This window comes from Rattus rattus, chromosome 8, assembly GCF_011064425.1.
Source record: "Rattus rattus isolate New Zealand chromosome 8, Rrattus_CSIRO_v1, whole genome shotgun sequence".
Classification (NCBI taxonomy): Eukaryota; Metazoa; Chordata; class Mammalia; order Rodentia; family Muridae; genus Rattus; species Rattus rattus.
The window spans coordinates 99,908,506-99,932,359 of record NC_046161.1 but is presented as its reverse complement, the minus strand read 5'-3'; the positions used below and the strand labels follow the sequence as shown (position 1 = coordinate 99,932,359).

Below are 23,854 nucleotides of genomic sequence, written 5' to 3'. Positions count from 1 at the left end.
GCTACATGACTTAGAATGTAACTTGATACTGCCCGCCCACCCAGCCTCAGCGTCTACACTGCCGGAGCCCTGGCGTGGCCTCTGCTTCCCCTGGAGCTGGAGCTGGAGCTCTAGGGGAGAACGTGGGTAGCAGATAGGGATCTGAGTTGGCCTGTACAATAGGCACGGGGCACAGAGTCACACACCTTCTGGACAGCCAGGGCACAGAGCAGAGCACAGTCCACTGCAGGCTGGCTTTATTCTTTTTTTTTTTTTTTTTTTTTTTTTTTTTTAAAGGATTTATTTATTTATTATATATGAGTACACTGTAGCTATCTTCAGACACACCGGAAGAGGGCATCAGATCTCATTTCAGATGGTTGTGAGCCACCATGTGGTTGCTGGGATTTGAACTCAGGACCTCTGGAACAACAATCAGTGCTCTTAACCTCTGAGCCATCTCTCCAGCCCCTGGCTTTATTCTTGAATGTGAGGTTTACCTGAGTCAGGCCACCCAGGCCAGCATCCACAGCAGAGGTGGGCGGGCTAACGCACCTCTGAACTGGGAGACTGGTTCAGCATGGTGCTTCCTTTTGTTTCATAAAGATAAGAAATCCACCTTTGTAAGGAATCGCCCCCAGATGTGTTTCCTTTTCCGTGGTCGTTCCTTTTGGTCCAGTATTCAGGTGGTGGACTCTGACCAGAGTCACTGTCTTGTTGTGTTCTTATGAACAGAGTTCACAAGGTCAGAGTTCAGCATGGCTCTTAGACCAAGGGCATGGGCCTTGTGACTCAAGAGGTTTGCACAAGTTATTTTTATGTTCACCTAGAGTGTGGCCAGAAGCTGCTCCACCGTGGGGTATGCTCCCCTTTGCCTAGTGCAGCTGCCAGAAGTCCCCGTCTCTGTGGTCTGGGAGTCTAAGGCCAGGAGAATCCCTGCTTTGTGGTCTCAGTTCCTGTACTAGAAGGGGCTGGCCAGAAGAAAGGACCAGTTCCTGCACAGTTGAGTGCCGTGTCCTTCCTATCTTGAACCTGGTCCTGTGGGCCTTTGAAAAGTTAGATCTGTGATCTCTGGGGTTTCCATGGCTTTGCTCAGTGCCTCCCCTCTGAGACTGGCAGAGCTGTCTATACTTGACAGGACCTCCTTGAACTCCTAGGAGAGCCTATGAGAAATCTGTGAATACTATGATGCAGATTCTTTGATAGTCATACATTTTCACCTCCAGTCAACAATTTCCTAGGTACCATGTAAAGCTGTAAAATTGAGTTATTCTTGACAGGTGACAGCTGTGACTCTTGGGGTACATGACCAGCTGTACATCCTCTTTCACCTTGTCTCTTCATGTCGTCCCTGACAAGTGAGATTGTGAGGTGGATTAGGAGTAGTAGTTTGGGGTATGGTGAATGAACCCAGAATACCAATGGGAGCTGATTGTGAGCCAGGAGTGTACCTGCTGCAGGCCCAGGGTGGTGTGTGATGCTGGTAGTACCAGACCTTTCCATCCAGTCCTTTTGGTGGCACTGCCATGACACAGGACCAGAGTTACAGCTCTGCAGCCTAACTTCCCCTTGGGTACTTTCTGAACTGCACAGCTGCCGTCCTCCCACTGCTCAGCTGTGACCCTGACCTTTGGCCCTGCAGGAGGCTCTGCCAACCTGTAGCTGGCACCTCACCTGTGAAGACCTTTGTTCTGCACCCTCGGTGCTTGTCCTTGGTTAACATCAGAACATCTGAGAGGTCAGGCAGGAGGCTTTGGTTTGGTTTGGTTTAGTTTGGTGTTTTTGCCCTGCAAAGGGTAGAGAAAGACAGTGTTTTCATGAACTGACCAGATCCTTGTCTTTCTTCAAAGAAAAGTTGAGGTAATGTCATCTCACAAAGTTGAGTGGTTTATTCAAAATAAATTCACTTTCTGATTATAAAACTGTGTGGAGTCTGTCTTCTCAAAGCAACTGCCTTTTGTTCTTCCCACTCCTTCAGGGGCTCTGAGGACCCAGCCAGACTGAGCACTGCTTTTTTTGAAGTTTCTTCTCGGGTTGAAAGCAGCTCGAGGTGCTCCCTGCAGAGCGGGAAGAAGTAACTTGGAAATGTTAGTTCTGTCCTTGGCAAAAAACTGAGCCCGAGCCACTCCCTACAAGCACCTTGGGATTGGAGAATGACCCAAGTCCTGCCATTAAAGACCTCGGGTCCCTCCAGAAGCAGATGCAGAAACACAGTACACAGGACATTATGGCTCGTGAGAGAACCTCTTGGCTCTGCCTCACAGGCACTGGGGTTACAGGCGTGTTCTACCACACCCAACTAAGAAATTGGAATATTCCTAAGTGGGCAATAGGAATTTGTCTGTTGGGCTGGGGATTTGGCTCAGTGGTAGAGTGCTTGCCTAGCAAGCGCAAGGCCCTGGGTTCGGTCCCCAGCTCCGGAAAAAAAAAAAAAAAGGAATTTGTCTGTTTAAACAAAAGGGGACAAAACTGGAAATGGGTTTGGAAGTGTTGTCCGGCTTAGAAGCAGCATTAATGAGAGTTGTCTTAGGGTTTTACTGCTGTGAACAGACACCATGACCAAGGCAAGTCCTAGAAAGACAACATTTAACAGGGGCTGGCTTACAGGTTCAGAGTTTCAGTCCATTATCTTTAAGGAGGGAGCATGGCAGCCTCCACGTAGACATGGTACAGGAGAAGCTGAGAGTTCTATATCTTCATCTGGAGTCTGCTAGGAAAATACTTCAGGTAGAAAAAGCCTACACCCACAATGACACACCTACTCCAACAAGGCCACACTTCCTAATAGTGTCACTCCCTGGGCCAAGCATATACAAACCTTCATGAGAGGTAAACTAGCACTGTGGGGGGCCCAACCCCACATGGCTGGTCTTGGCCTTGAGTGTGCTCTTGTGCTTTCCACTGGGCACACAGCGAGGTGTAAGAGGACACTACCCCCAGAAGTGCCTTCAGCTTTATGACAGAATGGGTCACTAGGGATTTCCTGTTTTCTGTGTGTGGGTGTTTTCTATGCATGTGTACTGTGTCGTTTTATTATAGACATGCCTACTGTCTAAAAGGAGGGGTGCGGGCGTTGGGAACCAAACCCCCAGGTCTTCTGCAAGAGCCACAAATACCCTTAACTGCTGAGCCATCTCTCCAGCCCCACTAGTAAATTTGAACCAGTTAAGATAGGGCATCCTTGAAAATCAGTGGGCATAGGGTAACATGGTGTTCACACTACTTTTGGTGATCTTTACACATGATGTCCCTGGCAAGCTGGTTCAGTGGGTAAAGGTTTTTGACAGCTGAGGAAGAACCTCAGGATCCTTGTGGCAGGAGGAGAAAAGGAACTCCTGCAGGTTGTCCTCTGAACCCAGTCTTCCATAGCACAAATGCATCTACATGCACTTAAATGTACAAAACAATGTCTTTGTAGGGCCTGGAGAGATGCCGCAGCAGATCACAGCACTTGTTGGTCTTAATGAGACCTGGGTTCCATTCCCAGCAGGCACATGATGGCCCACAATTGTCTGTAAGTCCAGTTCTGGGAGATCTTGCACTTTTCCTGGCCTGCATATGCTACCTAGAGTTTTCTACGTTTTTGTTTGTTTTTTCTATAAGGTTCCCCGGATATACCACATAGTAATATCCAGAAGTCACAGTATCTGGTAAAGTGCCAGGTGTGATAGCACATACACATCTGTAATCCCAGAGGCTGAGTCCAAGATGAGGAATTCAAGGCTACCCTAGGCTGTTTCATAGTAAGACCGTGTCTCAAAAGAGGAGAGAAAAGAAATGCCATGTTAAAATGAGTCTTATAAACACTAATGTTTATCAACAGTTGACGAGTATAGTTTTTAGAAATTGTCCCTATTACACAAGAAACTGGCTCCTGACCTGAGTAAATACAGAAAACTACAGAGGGGAGAGCCTGCAATCTGCTCTGTAGATCAGGCCTGGAATTTGGGAGAGAACCTCTTGGCTCTGCCTCACGGGCATTGGGGTTACAGGCGTGTTCTACTACACCCAACTAAGAAATTGGAATATTCCTAAGTGGGCAGTAGGGGTTTGTCTGTTTAAATCATTAACTTTTTTGAGAAAGGATGATGCCGTGAAGCCTAGGCTGCCTGTCTTCACCTCCTAAGTGAGATTACTACAGGTGCACACCACCCGTCCTGCCCAGATCCCATACTGAAATGTTATGGTAGCAACAACAGCCCTTTGTGGATTAATGTTTGGCAGCTGGGAAGATGGTTCAGTGGGTAAACCTTGAGGTCCAGAGTTCAGATCCCCTGCACGTAAGGCTGAGTAGGCACTGCAGTCAGCCTATAATCCCAGGACTGGGGGGTGGGTGGGTGAGGTCTAGGATCCTCAAAGCAAGTTAACTAAAAAACCCAGCTCAGTTGGTGTGCGCTGGGGTCATGTGAGAAAGCCTGTTCAATGAATACGGCAGAAAGAGTGTCAGTATCAGCCTTCAGCTGCCATGAACACACACACTAAAAATAAATTCTGGGGCAAGAGGCCATGTCCTTACTGCCTTTGCTTCTGTGTAAGCCACCAGAGGTCTCTGTTCCCACTCCCCATGAAGATGGAGGACCATTGGTGCTGACTGTTCCATAGCGCCCCTCTCTCTTGGCTGAATCAACATTACTACCTCTTCCCTTCTGACCCAGAAAACTCCAGTACCTATCCTCTTGTGGTTTAAGAGGATTAACAGTGCTCCTTGAGGTTGACTAAATTCGCTAATAAAACTTCTGGCGTTTAGTGACCCTGAGGAAGCCTGCCATTGTAGAATGTTGGAAGGGAGTGAGCGATCATGTTTAGTACTTTACTGCATTGGGAAGGGGAGGGGTCAGCTGCACATCTCCTAAGGGTAGCCCAGCCCGAGAAGAGCAGAGTTCAAAGTGCCTTGGCCAATGCTTTATAATCTGAGTTTTATTTTCTTCAGAGGCCAGGGTGTCTTGGTTAGGGAAAAGCCTTCCACCCTCCCTCTTCCCATCCAGTAGCTTTAAGGCAAGAGCGCACGAACAGCACCTGCTTCATTTTGAGGGATACGGGGTAGACACCAACGTGGGCACACTGGGCAGCTTCTTACCTAAGTAAATCCTGACTTGCAGGATTTCCTGGGTGGGCAAGTCTGACCGAAAAGAGACCTTCAAGAATATCCAAGGTCGGGTTGGGGATTTGGCTCAGTGGTAGAGCGCTCGCCTAGGAAGCGCAAGGTCCTGGGTTCGGTCCCCAGCGCCCCCCCCCCAAGGAAAAAAAAAGAATATCCAAGGTCGTAGGGGAAAGCTGCAAGAATATGGTGGTGCATGCCTGGTAACTCCAACATTTGAGAGGCGGAGACAGGAGAATAAATTTATCCTCCTCTCCATTCGAGTTTGATGAGCCAGCCTGAACTATATGAGACCCTGTCTGGGTTTTTGTTTTTGTTTGTTTTTGTTTTTGTTTGTTTTAAAAAAATGTTTAATTAAAAAAAAAAAAAAAAGGAAGCTGGAGAGAGGCTCTTTGGTTAAGACCCCTAAAAGCTCTTAGTGTTCCTGGAGAACATATAGGTTCTAGTCCCAGCACCAACATGGTGACCTACGAACGTCTGTAATTCCAGCTCCAGTGCCCCGTCTGTCTTCAAATACAGCACACATGGAATTTACACGCACATACACGGCCGCTCCGTATACATAAAATGTTCTAGTTAAACTCGTGGGAGCTGCTCTATAATGTCATCGTCGGGTGTGTAGTCATTGGCCTCAGCGGCCCACTCTGTCATAAGATGCTGCCTCCCCGTTGTTTCTGTCACTCTGATTCCCCTCTTCCAGGAGTGAGAAAATGCCCACTACACTTTTCTGGAAGGAGGGAAGGGGACATCTCCGAAACTGCTAATGGCAATGGTGTCTGTCCTAACGGTGCTCCCCTGTGCCTCCACATTTGCGGGTGGCCTTCTGTGATGGAGTGTATCCAGCTCCGGGAGCGACTAGCCTGGTGCGGGCGAGGTCCCAGGATCTCAGGATGGGTCGATGGGTGCGGCTCCGTGTAAGCGCAGCATCCCGAAGCACCGTCTCCTAGTGACCGCGGTGCGCGCTGACTCCGCCGTCCTGGTCCCAGCGACTGCGCAGCGCGAGCACCCCCGCGGCCCCTCCCCTGGGCGCGCGCGCGACCTGGGCGCCATGGCGGCAGCGGTGGCGACCGTGCAGCGGCCTGTGGCTGAGACGATCGAGGAGGCCTCAAATCTTCAGTGGCCGCTGCCACCGGAGCATCGCCCTTCCGGGGCAGCGACCAGACCAGGCGATGGTGAAGAAGCACCGGTGCGGCCACTGTGCAAGCCACGGGGCATCTGTTCCCGTGCCTACTTCTTGGTACTGATGGTGTTCGTGCACCTGTACTTGGGCAATGTGCTGGCCCTGCTGCTCTTCGTGCACTACAGCAACGGGGACGAAAGCTCAGACCCCGGACCCCAGCGCCGTGAGCAGAGCCCCCAGCCAGTGCCAACCTTGGGTCCCCTCACCCGGCTAGAGGGCATCAAGGTAAGAACATCCTCACCCCCCTCCCGCCCCCGCGCTGAGCCGCTCGCTCTTTAAGCATTGCCAAGCGGAGCCAGAAGGAACCGTGGCTCAGCTCTGGGCCACCAGGCTGCCCCAACGCGCATCACTGTGTGCGGGTCACGCGCGCGCCTACTTACTTTCCTACTGTCGCGCCCTGACACGGGACTTTTCTTGAGCAGTGCGGCCTGGCACACCAGCTGCCTGCTGTGTACTTTTCCTTTAGGTGGGATATGAGCGGAAAGTCCAGGTGGTCGCGGGCAGGGATCACTTCATCCGAACCCTCAGCCTCAAGCCATTGCTCTTCGGTAAGTCTGCAGGACACTTCTGGGAAGGGGGAGTGGGGGAGCTGCAGCGTCCACCTCCAGGCTTCTTTTGACCGAGTGTTTTCTATTTTGAACATGGCTGCTTCGCAGAGGCTCTCTCTGAATCCAGAGGATTACTAAAGTAGAGGTCCCTTTTCCGTAACAGGACAGCGGTCCCTTTTCCACACTTGCCTCCCACACCATGACCCCCTCAGTGGACCCTTCCATCATAGGCTGGGCAGCATCACCCTGAGACAAATGTTCAAAGAGTTTGTTGAAATTATCTTTAGACAGTCTGTGCTACTAATCTGTCACCTTCCAGAATCGGGGCAGGGTGAGAGACTGATAACCAGGTGCCAGCTGACCTAGGGGCCTCTCAGGAGATCACATTCCCAAAACGGATCCTGTGGTCTGATAAGAATCAGACTGACCGTACTGGGATAAACTGATAAACTGCTCAAAGCCAGCAGCCCCTCGGAGGGACACGTTCAAAGGCCCAGCTTCTGGCTTCCCGTATTTGAGATTCTTAGGATTCTTGTCTTTCACTCTTCATGGGCAGAGCCTTTTAGGGTGACCCTTTTTAGCCAGCCACATCACACACAGCTCCTGTTTTCTGAGTTCTTATTAAATGATAGGCTTCAAACACAAAACCATGGTGTTGTAAAGACCCCAAAGTCCTCCAAAGACTGCCAATGTCAACATGGTGGGAGCACTGTATTCACAGACCTTGCCAGTGTTAAATTTCTGCAACCCTCTCCAGACAGTGGTGACATCTGCCTTTAATCCCAGCACTTCAGAGGAGCGTCAGGTGGATCTCTGAGTTCAAGGCCAGCCTGGTCTACAGATTAAGTTCCGGGACTACCTAGACCACAGAGAGAAAACCTGTATTAAAAGAACAACAAAAACAAAACAAAATCAAACTCTGTACAGACACGTGGCCTTGGCAGTATGAATTAGCAGACCCAGGGCTGTCCTTGGCTGCTGGGGAGGGGAGTTTGTAGAGAGTTTAGGTCTCTGGGTCGGGAAATGACTGAGCAGATAAAGGCGCCCGACTATCTAAATTCAACCCCTGCGATGCACATGGCGGAAAGCAAGAAGCCACTCCCACAAGTTTTCCTCTGCCCTGGTTATCGGTCTTTCACCCTGCCCCGATTCTGCACGGTGACAGGTTAGCAGCACAGACTGCCCAGAGATAATTTCAACAAAAATTCCAACCTCTTCTTTTTTAAAGAGAAGATTGCATTTATTTGTCCCTGTGTAATCTCCTCTTTAAAGAAGAGGCTAGAGAGTTGGCTCAGTGATTGAGAGTGTTCCTTATTACACAGGATCTGGGGGTCCATTCTCAGCATCCACATGGAGGCTCAACACCTCCTCAAGCCACGGGCACACATGTGGTACACGGGCACACATGTAGGAAATACATTAGTATACAGAAAATAATGAAAAACGTCTTAAAATTGTAAAAGAAGGAGGGGTCTGCGGTGAGGTCAGGGGTGTGCTTCTACTGTAGAGCCTAGAGGGCCCTGGCTGCTGTTCTGGATAAGAGCTATAAATAGCAGTGTCCCATGCATGCTGTTGTGAGAAGGGCCCTACAAGGCTGTGAGCTGTCATCATCAACATTTCTGTGAAGAACATGAAGCCTATGTCAGGTCCTAATTTAGGTATTGGAAACAGCTTTTTTCTGAAGCTGACGCTGTAATGAGAAAGAAACCAGGATAAACAATTAACTGGATGTGATATGGTAGTGAATTTCACCCTGGGCTGAGACTTCTGGTAGAGGAAGTAGGCCTTCCTGAGGGACAGTGAAGACCCAGCCTGGCAGCTCTTGAGGAAGGGAGATCTAGGCCTGTGAACAGACATGTTCGAGAGTTGGGTTTTCTCCCATTAGCTACCAGCCTGTATGTCAAATTCACGTTTGCGTTAGCTGAGATGGACCTTAAGGCTAGAGTCCTCGGAATTTGCAGCTTGTTCTATAAAGAAGATAATTAAAGACCCAGATTTGAAGTCCCCAAGAGTAAGTCACAAGAAGCAGAAGAGATGAAAGGATAGTAAACCTCTCTGCTGGGGCCATCAAAATGGGTCCCAGTTTCTGCCAAAACTTTCAAAGGTTACAACAGTCTCTTGGCAATGCCAGGAATGCGGTAAAACTCCTGAATGTGGGAGAGAAAGGCAGGAGGATCCTGAGTTTGAGGCCAACCTGGGCTACACAGCAAGTCTGTGCCTTGGCTACATAGCAGGAGTGGATGTCAACAAGCAAAATAACACCAGGACAGACAGACAGACACTGGAGGCTGTGTGGCTTCCTTTAATCCCAGCACTGGGGATGAGGGGGTGGGTAGTGCCGAGGCAGATACATCTCTGAGTTCAAGGCCAACGTGGTTTTAAAATATAGTTCCAGGCCAGTCAGAGTTACCCAAAGAGACCAAGTCCCAAAACCAACCAACCAAACAAACAAACGAAACAAGGGGGCTGGAGAGGTTGTCAGTCGTTAAGAACATTGGCTTCTCTTTCCGAGGACCTGTTCCTAGCACCCACCGAGCAGCTCATGACTGGTTTTAACCCCTGTTCCAGAGAACCCAGCCCTTCTAGGGTGCAGGCACCACATGTGGTACACATACACGCAGCCAACACACATACAAATAATTTGTTTTAAACCAAGCTTGAGATGGCTCAGTGGTTAAGAGCACTCACTGGGGACTGGAGAGATGGCTCAGCGGTAAAGAGCAGCGACTGCTCTTCCAGAGGTCCTGAGTTCAATTCCCAGCAACCACATGGTGGCTCACAACCATCTGTAAGGAGATCTGATGCCCTCTTCAGCCTAAGACATACATCCAGGCTGTATATATAATAAAGAAATCTTCAAAACAAAACAAACAACCAGGGGTTGGGGATTTAGCTCAGTGGTAGAGCGCTTGCCTAGGAAGCGCAAGGCCCTGGGTTCAGTCCCCAGCTCCGAAAAAAAGATCCAAAAAAAAAAAAAACAAACAACCAAAACTCCCAAGCTTTAAAAACACATGGGAAGTAGGGGAGTCCCCTGATAGTGCGCTTGCCTATCTCCAGTGGCCATAGGTTTAATCCAGCACCAGGCACAACAACACAGTAGGGATTGTACTGCAGGCCTGGAATTAATCCCTGGAAGCATTCAGGGATTAATTTATAACTGTGAATTGCTAATCCAGCATTTGGGAAGTTGATGCAAGAGGGGATTGGGAGTTCAAAGCCAGCCTGAGAGTTTAGCTGTGAAGAGACGCCATGACCAAGCCAACAGAGCAGAAAAAAGAGTTTATTGGGGCTTAAAAGTTTCAAGGGTTGGGGATTTAGCTCAGTGGTAGTGCCTAGGGAGCAAGGCCCTGAGTTCGATCCCCATGCTGGGACAAAAAAAAAAAAAAAAAAAAAAAAGTTTCAGATGGCCATCCGTGAGCATCATGCTGGGACTTGTGGCCATAGGCAGGCATGGTGATGGAGCAGGAATTAGAGCTTACATCTGACCGACAGGCTCCAGCCAAAGAGCTCACTGGGAATTGGCCTGGGCTTTTGAAGTTTCCAGCCCACCACCCCCAATGACACGCCTCCAAGAAGGCCACACCTCCTAATCCTCTCCAAACAGTTCCATCACCTGAGGACCAAGTGTTTAAACAAGAACTGGGGGGGCCATTCTAATTCAAAGTGTCACACTGGGCTACATAAGACCCTCTTTCTAGACAAAAAGAAATCTAGTTTTGGAAAAGGGAAACCACGGGGTGGGGGGGGGGGAAGCTGTCTAAAGCCTGGAAGCTCCAGCATGTCTGTGTAGGGAATTGGATGGTCCAAAAAAAATCTCATCTCAGGAAAGAGCAGAGTATGTTTGTCTTCCGTGTTCACCCGTCTGCCATCCATCGGCCTGGTGTTCACTGTCATCCCCAAGAGGCAGGCTCTTAGCTCATGACATACCAGATGACCAAGGGATGTGAACTGGAACAAGGACCTCTCATCTCTGTGGAGCTTCAATGCAGAAGCTCTAGTCTCCCACCCCCCCACTCCCTACCCACCTATTTATTTATTTATTTTATTTTATTTTATTTATATGAGTACACTGTAGCTGTCTTCAGAGACACCAGAAGAGGGCATCAGATCTCATTACAGATGTCTGTGAGCCACCATGTGGTTGCTGGGAATTGAACTCAGGACCTCTGGAAGAGCAGTCAGTGCTCTTAACCACTGAGCCATCTCTCCAGCCCCTGGTCTCCCTCTTTTATCCTGGCTTTATCTTGCTTGTTTATATTTCCTGATAATTAGCGCATACATGGACTAAGAACCTGCTATGTAGCCCAGGTTGGCCCTAAACTCAGGATCCTCCTGCGTCTTCCTCCCATGTTTAGGAGGTACAGGCCTGTGTGGAAATGGAACCTTTGTTGTAATATTGGCTATGCTGGAGCTTGCTATGTAGATGTGCTTAAAACTCACAGCAATCCCCGTGCCTCTGCCTCCAGAGTTCTGGAATTAAAAGCAGGCACCACAACACCACAGGCTGGAGAGGTGGCTCAGTGGTTAAGAGCACCGACTGCTCTTCCAGAGGTCCTGAGTTCAAATCCCAGCATCCACATGGTGGCTCACAACCATCTGTAATGAGATCTGGTTCCCTCCTCTGACATGGAGGTGTACATGCAGATAGAGCATCCATAAACATAAGTAAATGAATCTTTAAAAAAATAGTATGCACCACTACAGCGCGCCGAAGTCAAATCATTCTGAATGGTTGTCACGGTCCTGGGGATATGCTTTCCTACAGTGGCTCTGCTCTATCCTAACCGGCCCCTCCCACTCTGCTTTCTGAGGTAAGGTCTTACTGTGCAGCCCCAGCTACTAGCTAGTTCCTGGCTTGTAACTGGTGATCCTCCTGTCTTCATATCAGGAGCTCAAGAATCAAAGATGTATGACACCATGTTTGACTTTTTCCCAGGGCAGTGGGATTTCTTTCTTAGTAACGTAGTCTCTCACATTGTGGCTCAGGCCGCTACTAAGAGCTCACTTTAGCCCATGATAATCCTCTTGCTTTCCCCTTCCAAAATCTGGAATTTCAGGTATGAGCCACCATGTCTAACACATATGTGTGTATATGCACGTATGTCTGCGTATACATACAGGCACTAGAGGTCAACATTACATGTCGATTTTTATTTATTAGTATTATATACGTGTTTGGACATGAATCCAGGCACACACGCCAGAGCACGCCTGTGGCGGGCAGAAGACAACTTTCTGGTGTTGGTTCTCTCCTTCCCCGTGGGTTCCAGGCATTGTGCTCAGTGCTTTGTGGCCAGTGCTTTTACCCACTGAGCTGTCTCACCAGCTTCTTCGCCGTGGTTTTTTTTTTTTTTTTTTGGTTTTTTTTTTTTGAGCTGGGGACCGAACCCAGGGCCTTTGCGCTTCCTAGGTAAGCGCTCTACCACTGAGCTAAATCCCCAGCCCCTTCGCCGTGGTTTTTAACTGCCTTCTTTTTTTTTTTTTTTTTTTTTTTTTTTTTTTTGAGCTGGGGACCGAACCAGGGCCTTCATGCTTGCACTGGGCAAGTGCTCTACCACTGAGCTAAATCCCCAACCCCTTCACCGTGGTTTTTAAGACACAGCGTCACACTGAACCTGTAACTCACTGGCTGGTCAGTAGTCACCTAGGGTCACCCTGGCCTAGCCTCTTACTTGGGTGCCGGAGCTCCCAGCACAGGCTCTAAGCAGTGCATGGTTTGCACACCTTTTATCCCAGCACCCGGAAGCAGAGGCAGGTGGAGCGGAGGCCGCATAGGAAGAGCCTATCTCAAAACAAATGAATGGTGCTCAGGCCCTCAGGCTGCGCAGGCGGGTGCCCCACTGACTGAGCTGTCACCCAGCCCCAGTTTATCTCTCTTTGGAGAGCTCCTGCTCCGTGACCCGGTCCTACCCACAGATTAATGATCTTTGGAGCTGTCGAGGTGGCATAGATGGTCGTGATCCCTTGTTGTTCTTCCAGAGGACCCAGATCCAGTGGGGCTCACAACCTCTCTATAGTCCCCCTGCCAGGGGATCTGTCACCTTCTTCTAGCCTCTGCAGCTGCTAACCATGCACATGTGGTATATGGACAGACACGAAGGCAAAATGCCCATACTCGTAAAGTAAATAACGTTCTTTTCTTTCTTTTTTTTTTTCTTTTCTTTTTTTCGGAGCTGGGGGCCGAACCCAGGGCCTTGTGCTTGCTAGGCAAGCGCTCTACCACTGAGCTAAATCCGCAACCCCAATAACGTTCTTTTCAAACTGGCAATTCCCCTGCTTCTCCTGAGTGCTTGGGGTCGCCTGTGTGTACACCACCAGACCCGGCAGAATTTCTAGAATTTCCCTGTCCTTGGCACCAGGGATGGGGCTACCCGCGGACAGCTAGCCACAGTTTGATGGTTTGATGGTAACTGTAGTCACCAACAGGTGGCCCCCTGCACCTTCTTGCTAATGCTCCCTGTATGCAGTCCTGTGGAGCTCGCATGGCATCCGGGAACAGCCATGTTACTTGGTGAACATCAACTCTGGTGAGGGTAGGGATCTCAAATTCAACAATTCTAGTCTTGAGCCCAAATCACAGTGCGCGAGAGCCAGAGTTTGTGCGGTGGTGCCGGTCTGCCCTTCACTGTAGACTGGGCTCATGGAACTGAAACTGATGCCAGGATGTCGCTCTCTCTGTCCTCTCCACATAGCTAATTAGGATGCTCTGCCCTGGGTGATGCTCTGTCTCTGAATCAGGCCCCCAGGGGAGCCGTTCTCCTTAGAGATTTTGTTTGTTGAGAATCTCCTGAGGCCAGGGACTCTGTGTAACCAGGGATGACTTTGATCTCCTGATCCTCCTGCCTCTACGCGCCACATGCTGGCTTGGCAGGTGATGCCGGCTTGGCAGGTGCCCCCCCTCCACTCCCAGCTTGTCCTTCTTTGTTTGTTAACGTTCTAGCGGTACCACACCACTCTAGGAAGTATGGTTTTTGTTCTATTCAGGCACAGCATGTGGGTCTCCCTCTTACATGTGTCATGGTTCACACACATGTATATGATGCATAAGGGGGGGGGGACTGGAGAGATGGCTCAGTGAGAAACTGTCTGCCAGAGAGGCTCACAGAACCCACGTAAAAGCTGGGCACGCTATGACACACCCGTAGTCCTGATATTCTGATGACAAGATGAGAGTTAGAGACAGGGGAATATTGGACTTGCAGGGCCCCATAGCTTATTGGCCTACACAGTGGCGGACAACTGACCAAGAGGCCCATCTCAGACAAGCCGGAAGGCAAGGACAGACGCCTGAATTTGTCCCTGTGCTCTGACCTCCATATTCATACACATCCACACTTACCCGAGCACCCACCCCCACACACCGTGAACACACGTGCCACACACTCAGAACTCTCCCGAGTTCACTGATATGGAACACGTCCAGGACGCCTTGGCTGAGGCTGCAATTCACAGTCCCTATTAGAGCTGCCATCTGCACAGTGGGGGGGAGGTGGCGCGAGAATGAGGATGAGGGTCAGTTGCCCAACCTCCACCCCTGTGCCCTCCACAGCAGCCCGTGGGGGCTCCTCCCCAGCCTGAGTCCAGTTTATGTGATCCCCCAGGAATGATTTGAAAGGGGTGTGGTTTGACGATGACATTGAATATAGTGGAGACATTAGGCCAAGGCTCACTGTGGCCACTCTGGGTGGAAGGTCTTGACATCCGCTGTGACACAGATCATAGGCCCCCTCGAAGTCTCTATGTTCACCGGGAAACGCCACAGCAGGCTATGAAGGCCACATGGCTGGCTTGCAAGGCTTGTCACTGGCTGCAACATGTTAATGACTCTGGTGTGTGAGAAACGGGGTGATCAAGTGGAGCCTCTTGTGCTTCTAGCACTGCCTTGTGGCAAGGAATACTCTGTGGTTGCTGGGTAACAACATTGTGGTCACCTAGCAACAGCTCTGCAGCCTGGCTTACTGCTTGGGCCACGGCTCATACCTCAGCCCTTCCCCCCCCCCTTTATCTCCTGCCTCCTCCCTGTAACGCCGGCTTTTTTCCAGCCTTCCAGTGCACCTCCCCCACCAGCGTCTTAGTCATCCCCACCCAGAGAGGGCTAAGGGAGGGCCCTGTACCCTGGGTCTTCACCTCCAACCCAGATGGAACACGCAGCCCACCCCCACCGCGGCCGCCCACCCCCACCGCGGCCGCCCACCCCCACCGCGGCACCCCCTCCCCTACTGAAAGCTCTTAGACACCACAGCCTCTGGCACACCCTCCTGGTACCCTGTCCTGGCCTTTGGGTTCTGAAAGAACTCCATTCTCCCGTTGTTCTCGCTGCTACTGATAATCTACAGCTCCGGGAAGGGCTTGCTCTGCCCAGAGGGAGCTGAGCAAATGCCTTTTGGAGGCGAAGTTGAGCTGGGGTGGAACCGTCCGCCTGGTGACCTTTAGGCTTCATCCCTTGCCAGCATCGCTCAGCAGACAGAACTTCCATGACTTCCTGGCAAGGAGTCCAGGCCTCTACTCTGAAATGGCAATGCTATACCTCTAGCTTGACATTCTAGAGACTTTGACAGTTCCTGGTAACGGACCAAGAACTCAAATGCACAGAGGTCTCTGTCCCAGGGTACTCGCTTCCCTCTGCCAGGAACACTAGCAAAAACAAACCTTCATTTCTCCCCCTCCCCACATCAACCCCCAGTACTGAGAGGTGAACACAGAGCTTCCAGAGCTGGCCCCGGCAGGGGTGTGGGGGACCACAGCCTCCCCACTCTGCCCCTGGGAGCCTCTGCCCTTTTCCTCAAAGCACTCGGGGTTAAAGAGAGAGCAGGGGAAGACTCACAGGGCATTGGGTAGCATCCCTTGGGCAGGGTGGGGCAACGAGTCATCTGCTACTGAATAGCCTTGGCTGCTATGCCACGGGCTGGGGCAGATACATCTCAGGGTGTCCAATGTCATGGCCCAATGGCATGGCTTGGGGAAGTGTCCTGCATTCTGTTAGATGCCAGATGCTGTGTCACTGTACGATGCCATCAGTGTCAAAGCCCTCTGTGGGTCTCCTTCTCTTGGTCTTAATGAGCTAGGATTAAGGGCTTTGCCCACACAGAAAGTTCTGAGGGTTTTTGCAAAACTCTCAGGTCCATGCACCTGCCTCATTAGGTCTCGACTTACTGACTTAGCTGTTTGCCTTTTCTGTTTTGTTTTGTCTGAGACATGGTCTCTTGTAGCCCAAGCTGGCACTGAATTTGCTATGGGGCAGAAGGTGATCTTGAACTTGTGATCCTCCCTCAGCTCCCAGGTACTGGGATTGCATGCAGGTGTGTCTCACCATGCCCAGTTTTATGCCGTGCTTAGGATTCAATCCAGGGCTTTATCATCAAGGGGAAGGGGCTAAATTATCTCCACTGGACTTGCAGATTCCTCATACTTAGTAATAAAAAAAATCCGGGCTCTGGGCCTGTGTTGTCTCCCTCCAGCCCCTTTTTTCTTCCTTTTTTTTAAGATTTATTGATTTTATATATATGAATACCCTGACTTCATGCACACCAGAAGAGGGCATCGGATCCCATTACAGATGGTTGTGAGCCACCATGCGGTTGCTGAGATTTGAACTCAGATCCTCTGGAAGAGCAGTCAGTGCTTTTAACCACTGAGCCACCTCTCCAGCCCCCACCCCACCCTCTTTCTTAAATTCTCTGTCTTTAGCAACCAAGAGATGAAAACTGATAAGAAACCGAGCCCAGCCCTTTGTTCAGCAGCCAGCGTCCACTCACACCCTTCCCCGGCCCACGGGTCAGGTGCGGGTCTTTATCCTGTTCTATTTTCAATGTTACCACATCTGGGGCCCCAATGCCCACCTTTGGAAGTTAAGTCTGCTCTCCAATCTGGTTCTGCTCTGGGTATAACATCAGAGTGGCTCTGGACAAAGAACTGATCTCTCTGCTTGGGGTTCTTCACGTGCTGGAGAGATTACGGAGCTGTGAGGAATGCTCAGAGCAGCATCGGCAGAGTGTGGTCAGCTGTGGTCACTATTAAAAATGGCTCCCATCTTGCTGTAGGGCCAGTCTTCCTGGCAGTAATGCCATGTCATCCTAAAAGCATGACAGAGGAGTAACAAGATACTCTGCAGGAAGCAGGGCAGCCTTTTTCTCTGCTGGCCTCTGGGCCCTCAAGGGTATCCCTTTTTTTTTTTTTTTTTTTTTTTGCTAAATCCCCAACCCCTTGCTCTTTCTTTTAAGGTTATGGAGGAGGTGGAGGGGAGGAAGCATCTGGGCTGTGAGATGCAGGTTCACATCTGAGGTTCAGGGTCTAGCCCCTTCAAACCACCTGCCAGTGCCACCTGTGTGTGGACACGGGGACGTAGAGCAAAGTCCAGCAGGCTTTTCTCAAAGCACGAAGAGACTGGCGCATCCTACGTGATACCCACTGATTCTCAGTACTAATACTTGAACAGAACACGAGTAAGGCCCTCTGGTTGGCCCAGAGCAATGGTTCTCAAGCCGTGGGTTGTGAGCCCTTTGAATATCAGATAAATTACATTACAGTTTATAACAGTGGCAGACAAAAACAATTATAAGGTAGCAACAGAAGGATAATTTTATGGTTGGGGGTCACCACAACACAAGGAACTGTATTAAAGGCTCGAAACAGTAGGGAGAGCTTAGAGCTGAGAAGCACTGCTCTCAGTATTGGATGATGCCGAAGGGAAAACTGAAAGCAAGAAGCAGCCATGATCCCACTAAATGTTAAATATACACAGCCAGGTGTGGGGGCACAAGCCCTCAGTCCAGGCCCATGGCAGGCAGAGACAGGCAGAAACCAGCCTGGTTGACATAGCAAGTTCCAAGCCAGCTAGGGCTACAGAGTGTGACCACCCCCCTCGCCCCATACCCAAGAAGAAGCCAAGTTGAATTTTGTGATGCACACCTCCTAGCATTTAGGAGATCAGGGTGGAAGACCAGGATAGTTCAAGGATATCCTTGGCTACAGAGCAAGGCTGAGGTCATCCTGGACTCTGTGAGCCACTGTAACGACAAAGTTGTCTGGGGGTTGGGGTGTACTTCAGTGGTAGAGCATTTGTCTAGTATGTGCAAGGTCCTGGGTTCAATCCCCAGCACCGTCAGAAAAGGAAAAAGAAAGGAAAGGTCAACCCTCTGCTGTTCAAGTTCACCCTGTGGCCTTCGGTTCGACAGAAAATACCAAAGAATCAACCGTGTAGGGAGTAGGGGAGTACTTGGTGCCCCGCTCTCCAGCTCGGTCCTCGGCATCACCGACCCCTGCCCTCTCCTGGCAGAAATCCCAGGCTTCCTGAGTGACGAGGAGTGCCGCCTCATCATCCACCTGGCACAGATGAAAGGGTTACAGCGAAGCCAGATCCTGCCCACTGAGGAGTATGAGGAGGCCATGAGCGCCATGCGAGTCAGCCAGCTGGACCTCTTCCAGCTGTTGGATCAGAACCACGACGGTCGCCTGCAGCTCCGAGAGGTTAGGACCCTGGGGCGGGACCAGGTCCCGGAGGAGATGCCTAAAATTACCTTTCTGGTTGCCACGTGACTTGTCTAGCTTAGCCCTGGCCTCTGCAGTCAAATGCCACCCCAGGCTTGCTTGGACAGGCCCTGGCCGAGGGTCTATCCTACTTCTTCCTCTGACAGTCCCTTACTGCCCCCGAGACTCCAGAGGATGGCAAGAAATTCTGTCCGTAGGGAGCGTGGTTATCATTAGGGCTTTTGAGTAGTGTACCTTCTGTGGGCTGAGTTCCTTGCTGCCATGTCTAAAGGTGACGATGGAGTAAAGACCATCAGCCTGCATCTCTCACTCCCACACCCTCACATAAGGACTTCTCACACTGGACCTGCTTTTCCTGAGAGTCGTGGTCGTTAGGTCCCAGGCACATGTCCTCCTGGTATCTGCCCTCTCATCATAGCTAGGCCTTTGCTCTTCCCTCACCTGGGGTGGGTGTCCAAGGGTGACATGGGCCTGTTTTCATTCCGCCTTCAGCAGGTCTGGGAACAGACCTGGCCCTCAGGCATGTGTACCTCCTTTCTGGCTTCCTTCATGGCCGAAAGTTCACCCCCCTGAACCTCTGCACAGAGACCTCGGCGTTCTTGTGTCTTCTTCCCTCATGCCCGGGCGCTGAAACCTTTAGCCCCACAGCAAGTCTGTTGAGGTGACTCTTTGCTACTAGGGGGAACCGCACACTGAAGGGCCTCCCTGTGCTTTAGGTGCTGGCCCAGACTCGCCTGGGAAATGGACGGTGGATGACTCCGGAGAACATTCAGGAGATGTACTCTGCTATCAAGGCAGACCCGGACGGTGACGGTGAGCTCTCGCCCTCCACTGTTCTGTGCTTGTGAGCCATCTCCTCCCAAGAGCGTGCCTGGAAAGGGTGGGCCTTTCCCCCGCAGCAGGCAGCTGCCGAGCCCGGGGGGGCCTTGAAAGTGCACAGAGGTAGGGAGGTGAGGACCCAGCTTTGCCTTTAACTCCTGGGAAGCAGGTGAAAGCCAGCCGTCCTTCTCCTTGGTGACCGTCTACATGACAGATCCTGGAGACCCTTTTGGCTGCGTCGGGCAGAGTCTCGTGAACCTCAAGTGAGAATGGAGCCTGCGGCTGGGGGGCTGTTGCAGCCCTTATACTATAATGTCAGGCTCACAACCTTCACTTTAAGTAGAATCCAGGCCAAAGGATAGAAGAATTACAGCAAAGCCACCCACTCTGCCAGAGCCCCAGAGGGATAGCTCTGCTCAGTGGTTTGAGCAGGAACAGAGGAGTCTTCTCGGCTGTGGAGTGGGCAGGAGGTTTTTTTTTTTGCTAGGGTAACTGGTATTGTAGCCAGAAGGGCTGGCCGACAGGGTTCCACCCAGGATAGGACTTGAGGGAACTTGACTAGCCCTGCTTTCACACTACAGTGTGGAAGAGAGTTCTCTCTCCTCACACACCATAGGCTGGAACATGGCTCACTCACACTGCTACAGGGCAGGTGGCAGAGCCTGGGGCCATCTTAGTCATGTGGCCCAAGTGTCCCATGGAGACCCTGCTCTGGCTGTCTGGGTTTTCGGGACCAAACCAAGGTTTAAACAGAAAACAAACTTCTCTGGGTCTTCCCTCAGGGCCCGATGTGACAGAAACCAGGTTCATCTGACCCGAGTCCAGGTGGGGACACATGGCCCCCCAGTGCCTGAGGCCAGGGGCTGCCGCTACCTTTGGGGTAGGTAGGGAGGTGCTGCCTGCCACTGTGTTCCTCCACACTGGCGCAGCAGGCACTGATGATGCTGCTCTGCGCAGGAGTGCTGAGTCTGCAGGAATTTTCCAACATGGACCTTCGGGACTTCCACAAGTACATGAGGAGTCATAAGGCAGAATCCAACGAGCTGGTGAGGAACAGCCACCACACATGGCTCCACCAGGGTGAGGGAGCCCATCACGTCATGCGTGCCATCCGCCAGAGGTGAGCATCCGGGACCATTCTTCCTGGGGCAGGGTCGCCACACAAGTCCTTTGCCAGAGCCAAAGTGATGGAAACTGATGAACTAATTTAGGATTAAATTTCAATTGTTAGAGCAGGAATTTGAAACCCTGAAAACCAGGGCAGCTAATGAAGGTACATTGGCCTGGTTGTGGGCAAACAACCTGTGGAAATAAGTCAAGCCGGGCGTGATGGTGCATGCCTTTAATCCCAGCACTCAGGAGGCAGAGGCAGGTGCATTTCTATGAGTTCAAGGACAGCCTGGTCTACAAAGCAAGTCCAGGACAGGGGATACAGAGACAAACCTTGTCTGAAAGAAAAAGCAATCAATCAAGTATTTATTTTCTGTCAGTTAGGAAAATGAGGACTTATTCTGCTCAGAGAAGCCCTTGAACATGTAGCTTCATAAGCTTGGCTAAGACCTCACCCCCGTCATCCTGCAGTCTGGAGCTGAGGCCTGGCCTTGGGCATGAAACTGTCTCAGAGTCTACCTAAAAACAAAAAACAAACCAAAAAAAAAAAAAAAAAAAAAAACAAACCAAAAAAACCAAAAAAAAAAAAAAAAAAAAAAAAAAACAAACCCAAAAAATAAAAACAGAAGTTTTTAAACGAATGATTTTATTCCAGAGAAGAGAGTCAGCTCTCCTCCTCCTGAGTATACAGCCATCTTGTTTTCTCTGTTAGTTGGAGATCTCTGTGTCTGGCAGCCTGGGATGTAAATCATTACTACCACAGATCAGATCCTGCGGCGTGCTCGCTCGTTTAGCTCTCTCTCTCTCTCTCTCTCTCTCTCTCTCTCTCTCTCTCTCTCCTAAATGTGTGTGTGTGTGTGTGTGTGTGTGTGTGTGTGTATGTTTGTGTGTCTTTGTGTGTGTGTATGTGTGCATATATGTGTGTGTGTCTCTATGTGTGTATGTATGTGTGTGTTTGTGTGTCTTTGTGAGTGTCTTTGTGTGTGTGTGTGCATATATGTGTGTGTGTGTCTCTATGTGTGTGTGTGTGTGTGTGTGTGTGTGTCTTTGTGAGTGTCTTTGTGTGTGTGTGTGTGTGTGTGATGTCTCGTGTATCCCAGGCTCACCTCAAACTTGCTATCTGCTCCTACCTCCGAATCCCAAGTACTGGGGATACAGGCACAGACCACATTTCTGGCCTGCTAGGGTTGAATCTAAGACCCAGTACACGTTAGGCAAGCCCACTGCAATTAAATGACATTCCTAGCTCAGCCTTCCTGCTCTTAGAAATCACGTCCAGGGCTGGAGAGATGGCTCAGCGGTTAAGAGTACCCGACTGCTCTTCCAGAGGTCATGAGTTCAATTCCCAGCAACCACATGGTGGCTCACAACCATCTGTAAAGAGATCTGACGCCCTCTTCTGGTGTGTCTGAAGACAGCTAGAGTGTACTTATATATAATAAATAAATAAATCTTTAAAAAAAAAAAAAAAATCACGTCCAGCATGGCTCATGGGATCGCCAGGAGAGGTGGGCAAGGGTGAAGCTGTCGCTGGCCCAGGGTCCACCTTGGTCAGCTCCTCTGGGTGACCATCTTGCTGAATACCTGCTGCCTACCAGGGTGCTGCGTCTCACTCGCCTCTCGCCAGAGATCGTGGAGCTCAGCGAGCCTCTACAGGTTGTACGATACGGTGAGGGAGGCCACTACCATGCCCATGTGGACAGCGGACCTGTGTACCCAGAGACCGTCTGCTCTCATACCAAGCTGGTAGCCAATGAATCTGTACCCTTCGAGACCTCCTGTCGGCAAGTACCTCTCACCGGGGGGGTGGCTTCAGCTCCCCAACTGGGCACCTTGAGAAGTATGGACCAAGACTACACTGGGCCATCCTGGTCAGCCGTACCCCACCTTCCCCCCAAGTCTCTCCTTTATGGAGTAACAGGAAAGTGGCTACTGGCCATAGTGTCTATCTACTCAAATGAAAACAGATCTAGCTATCACAGATACTGAAACTTGGCCCCTCTGAGCAATGATTTGACTCCTTCGCTGGAGGTCTCAGGCTCCGTGTCCAGAGTTGTGCCCTCCTGCCTGCACAAAGTTAAGTTTTCTCCTGACTTTCTGGCTTAGTCCTCCCAGTTGCAAGGAGATTGAACACGATATTTCAGCTTCTAAAAGCTTACTCTTCCCAGCCAGATCTTTGGCATAAGGTCACAAACTTACCTCAGTGCACCTGTGATCCTGGCCACCCAGGAAGAATGGCTCTGCAGGGAAAAGGGCTAGACACATCTTAGCTAGCCTAGCCTGACCCTGTGGCCCCTGGGTATCCTGCCCACAAGTGGGAATATCATAACCCACAGTTGGGGATCCGCTCAGCAGCCCCCCTGCCTTACAGCTACATGACAGTGCTGTTTTATTTGAACAATGTCACCGGTGGGGGCGAGACTGTCTTCCCTGTAGCAGACAACAGGACCTACGATGAAATGGTAAGGGCCAATGGGCTACTCTATTACTCTTGGGCTGGTAGCGCCTTGGGCAAGTGTATACACACCCTTCCAGACCACATCTGTCTGTCTTCCCTCCAGCCAGCTTTAGCTGCCTGGTCATGCAATGGCTGGCAGTCCAAAGCCATCATCACCTTATTGCCCACAGAGTCTGATTCAGGACAACGTTGATCTCCGAGACACTCGAAGGCACTGTGACAAGGGGAACCTTCGGGTCAAGCCCCAGCAAGGAACTGCAGTCTTTTGGTACAACTATCTTCCTGATGGGCAAGGTGAGAGGGTCTATTATGGCCAGGTCATGGGCTTCTCTGAGGAGACTTACTCTCCCTTCTGCTACCTTGAAGGACTGTTTCTGTCTGCCATAACCAGTGATTTTAAAACACAGTAGCACTAGTACACCCTCTTGGGTTATCTCCTCCCATTTCCTTATGCACCAGCCTTCCTACTGTCTGGGGCAGGGAAACTTCTCTCCACAACCCAGGCTGGAAAGTGCTCAGGCTCAGAAGCAAGGAAGCTTGGTTTTAGGGGGCCAGTATGTTGACCATGCCTTAGTGGGTGAGATGCCAAGTCCTTCTGTGGGAATTAGATGTTTGCACAACTCAGGCTGGGCCAATCTAGGGCTTTCCTTCCCTAACTTGTCCTTTTTTCATGTCACCTTCTTACCCAGGCTGGGTGGGTGAAGTGGATGACTACTCGTTGCATGGGGGATGCCTGGTCACCCGCGGAACCAAATGGATCGCTAACAACTGGATCAATGTGGACCCTAGCCGAACACGGCAAGCCTTGTTCCAGCAGGAGATGGCTCGTCTGGCCCGGGAAGGTGGTGCTGACTCGCAGCCCGAGTGGGCCTTGGACCGGGCCTACAGTGATGCCCGCGTGGAGCTCTGACACGAGGCCCTGATGCGAGTCACCCGCTGCCCAACGTCAAAGACCCTGCAGGTCCTCTGTCCTACTGCAGACTGAAGTTCTGGCTGACTTCTTGCCCTATCCCTCCCTGCCTGCAGCCGCGATGAAAGGCGCAGTTCCTACATTAACGTTATTTATTGGTGTACAGCCTCCATGCTGCTCCGTTAAATAAAACTACAGGGCTTCCAGCCAGGGGCCGGCGAGCTAAGCGCCCGCTTGGGGGAGGGGAGGCCCGTCGCCCTCCCCG

At 50.8% G+C, this 23,854-nt stretch overlaps 1 protein-coding gene across 2 annotated transcripts; it reads left to right on the top strand.

Moving 5' to 3' along the window:
• The first annotated feature begins 6,093 nt into the window (after positions 1–6,093).
• On the top strand, positions 6,094–23,808 carry P4htm (prolyl 4-hydroxylase, transmembrane). Of its 2 annotated transcripts, XM_032910651.1 has the most exons (9): positions 6,126–6,482; positions 6,724–6,805; positions 18,081–18,271; positions 19,009–19,105; positions 20,069–20,231; positions 21,820–22,005; positions 22,593–22,683; positions 22,850–22,973; positions 23,369–23,808. In XM_032910651.1, the coding sequence occupies exons 1-9, from the start codon at positions 6,126–6,128 to the stop codon at positions 23,587–23,589; spliced, it is 1,512 nt and encodes a 503-aa protein (XP_032766542.1). In that variant the 3' UTR covers positions 23,590–23,808. The 2 variants fall into 2 exon arrangements, 1 of the variants encoding a protein (XP_032766542.1); XR_004388828.1 differs by lacking the exons at positions 21,820–22,005; positions 22,593–22,683; positions 22,850–22,973; positions 23,369–23,808 and adding an exon at positions 19,894–19,991 and having other exon boundaries at positions 6,094–6,482; positions 20,069–20,175.
• The last annotated feature ends 46 nt before the right edge of the window (positions 23,809–23,854 follow it).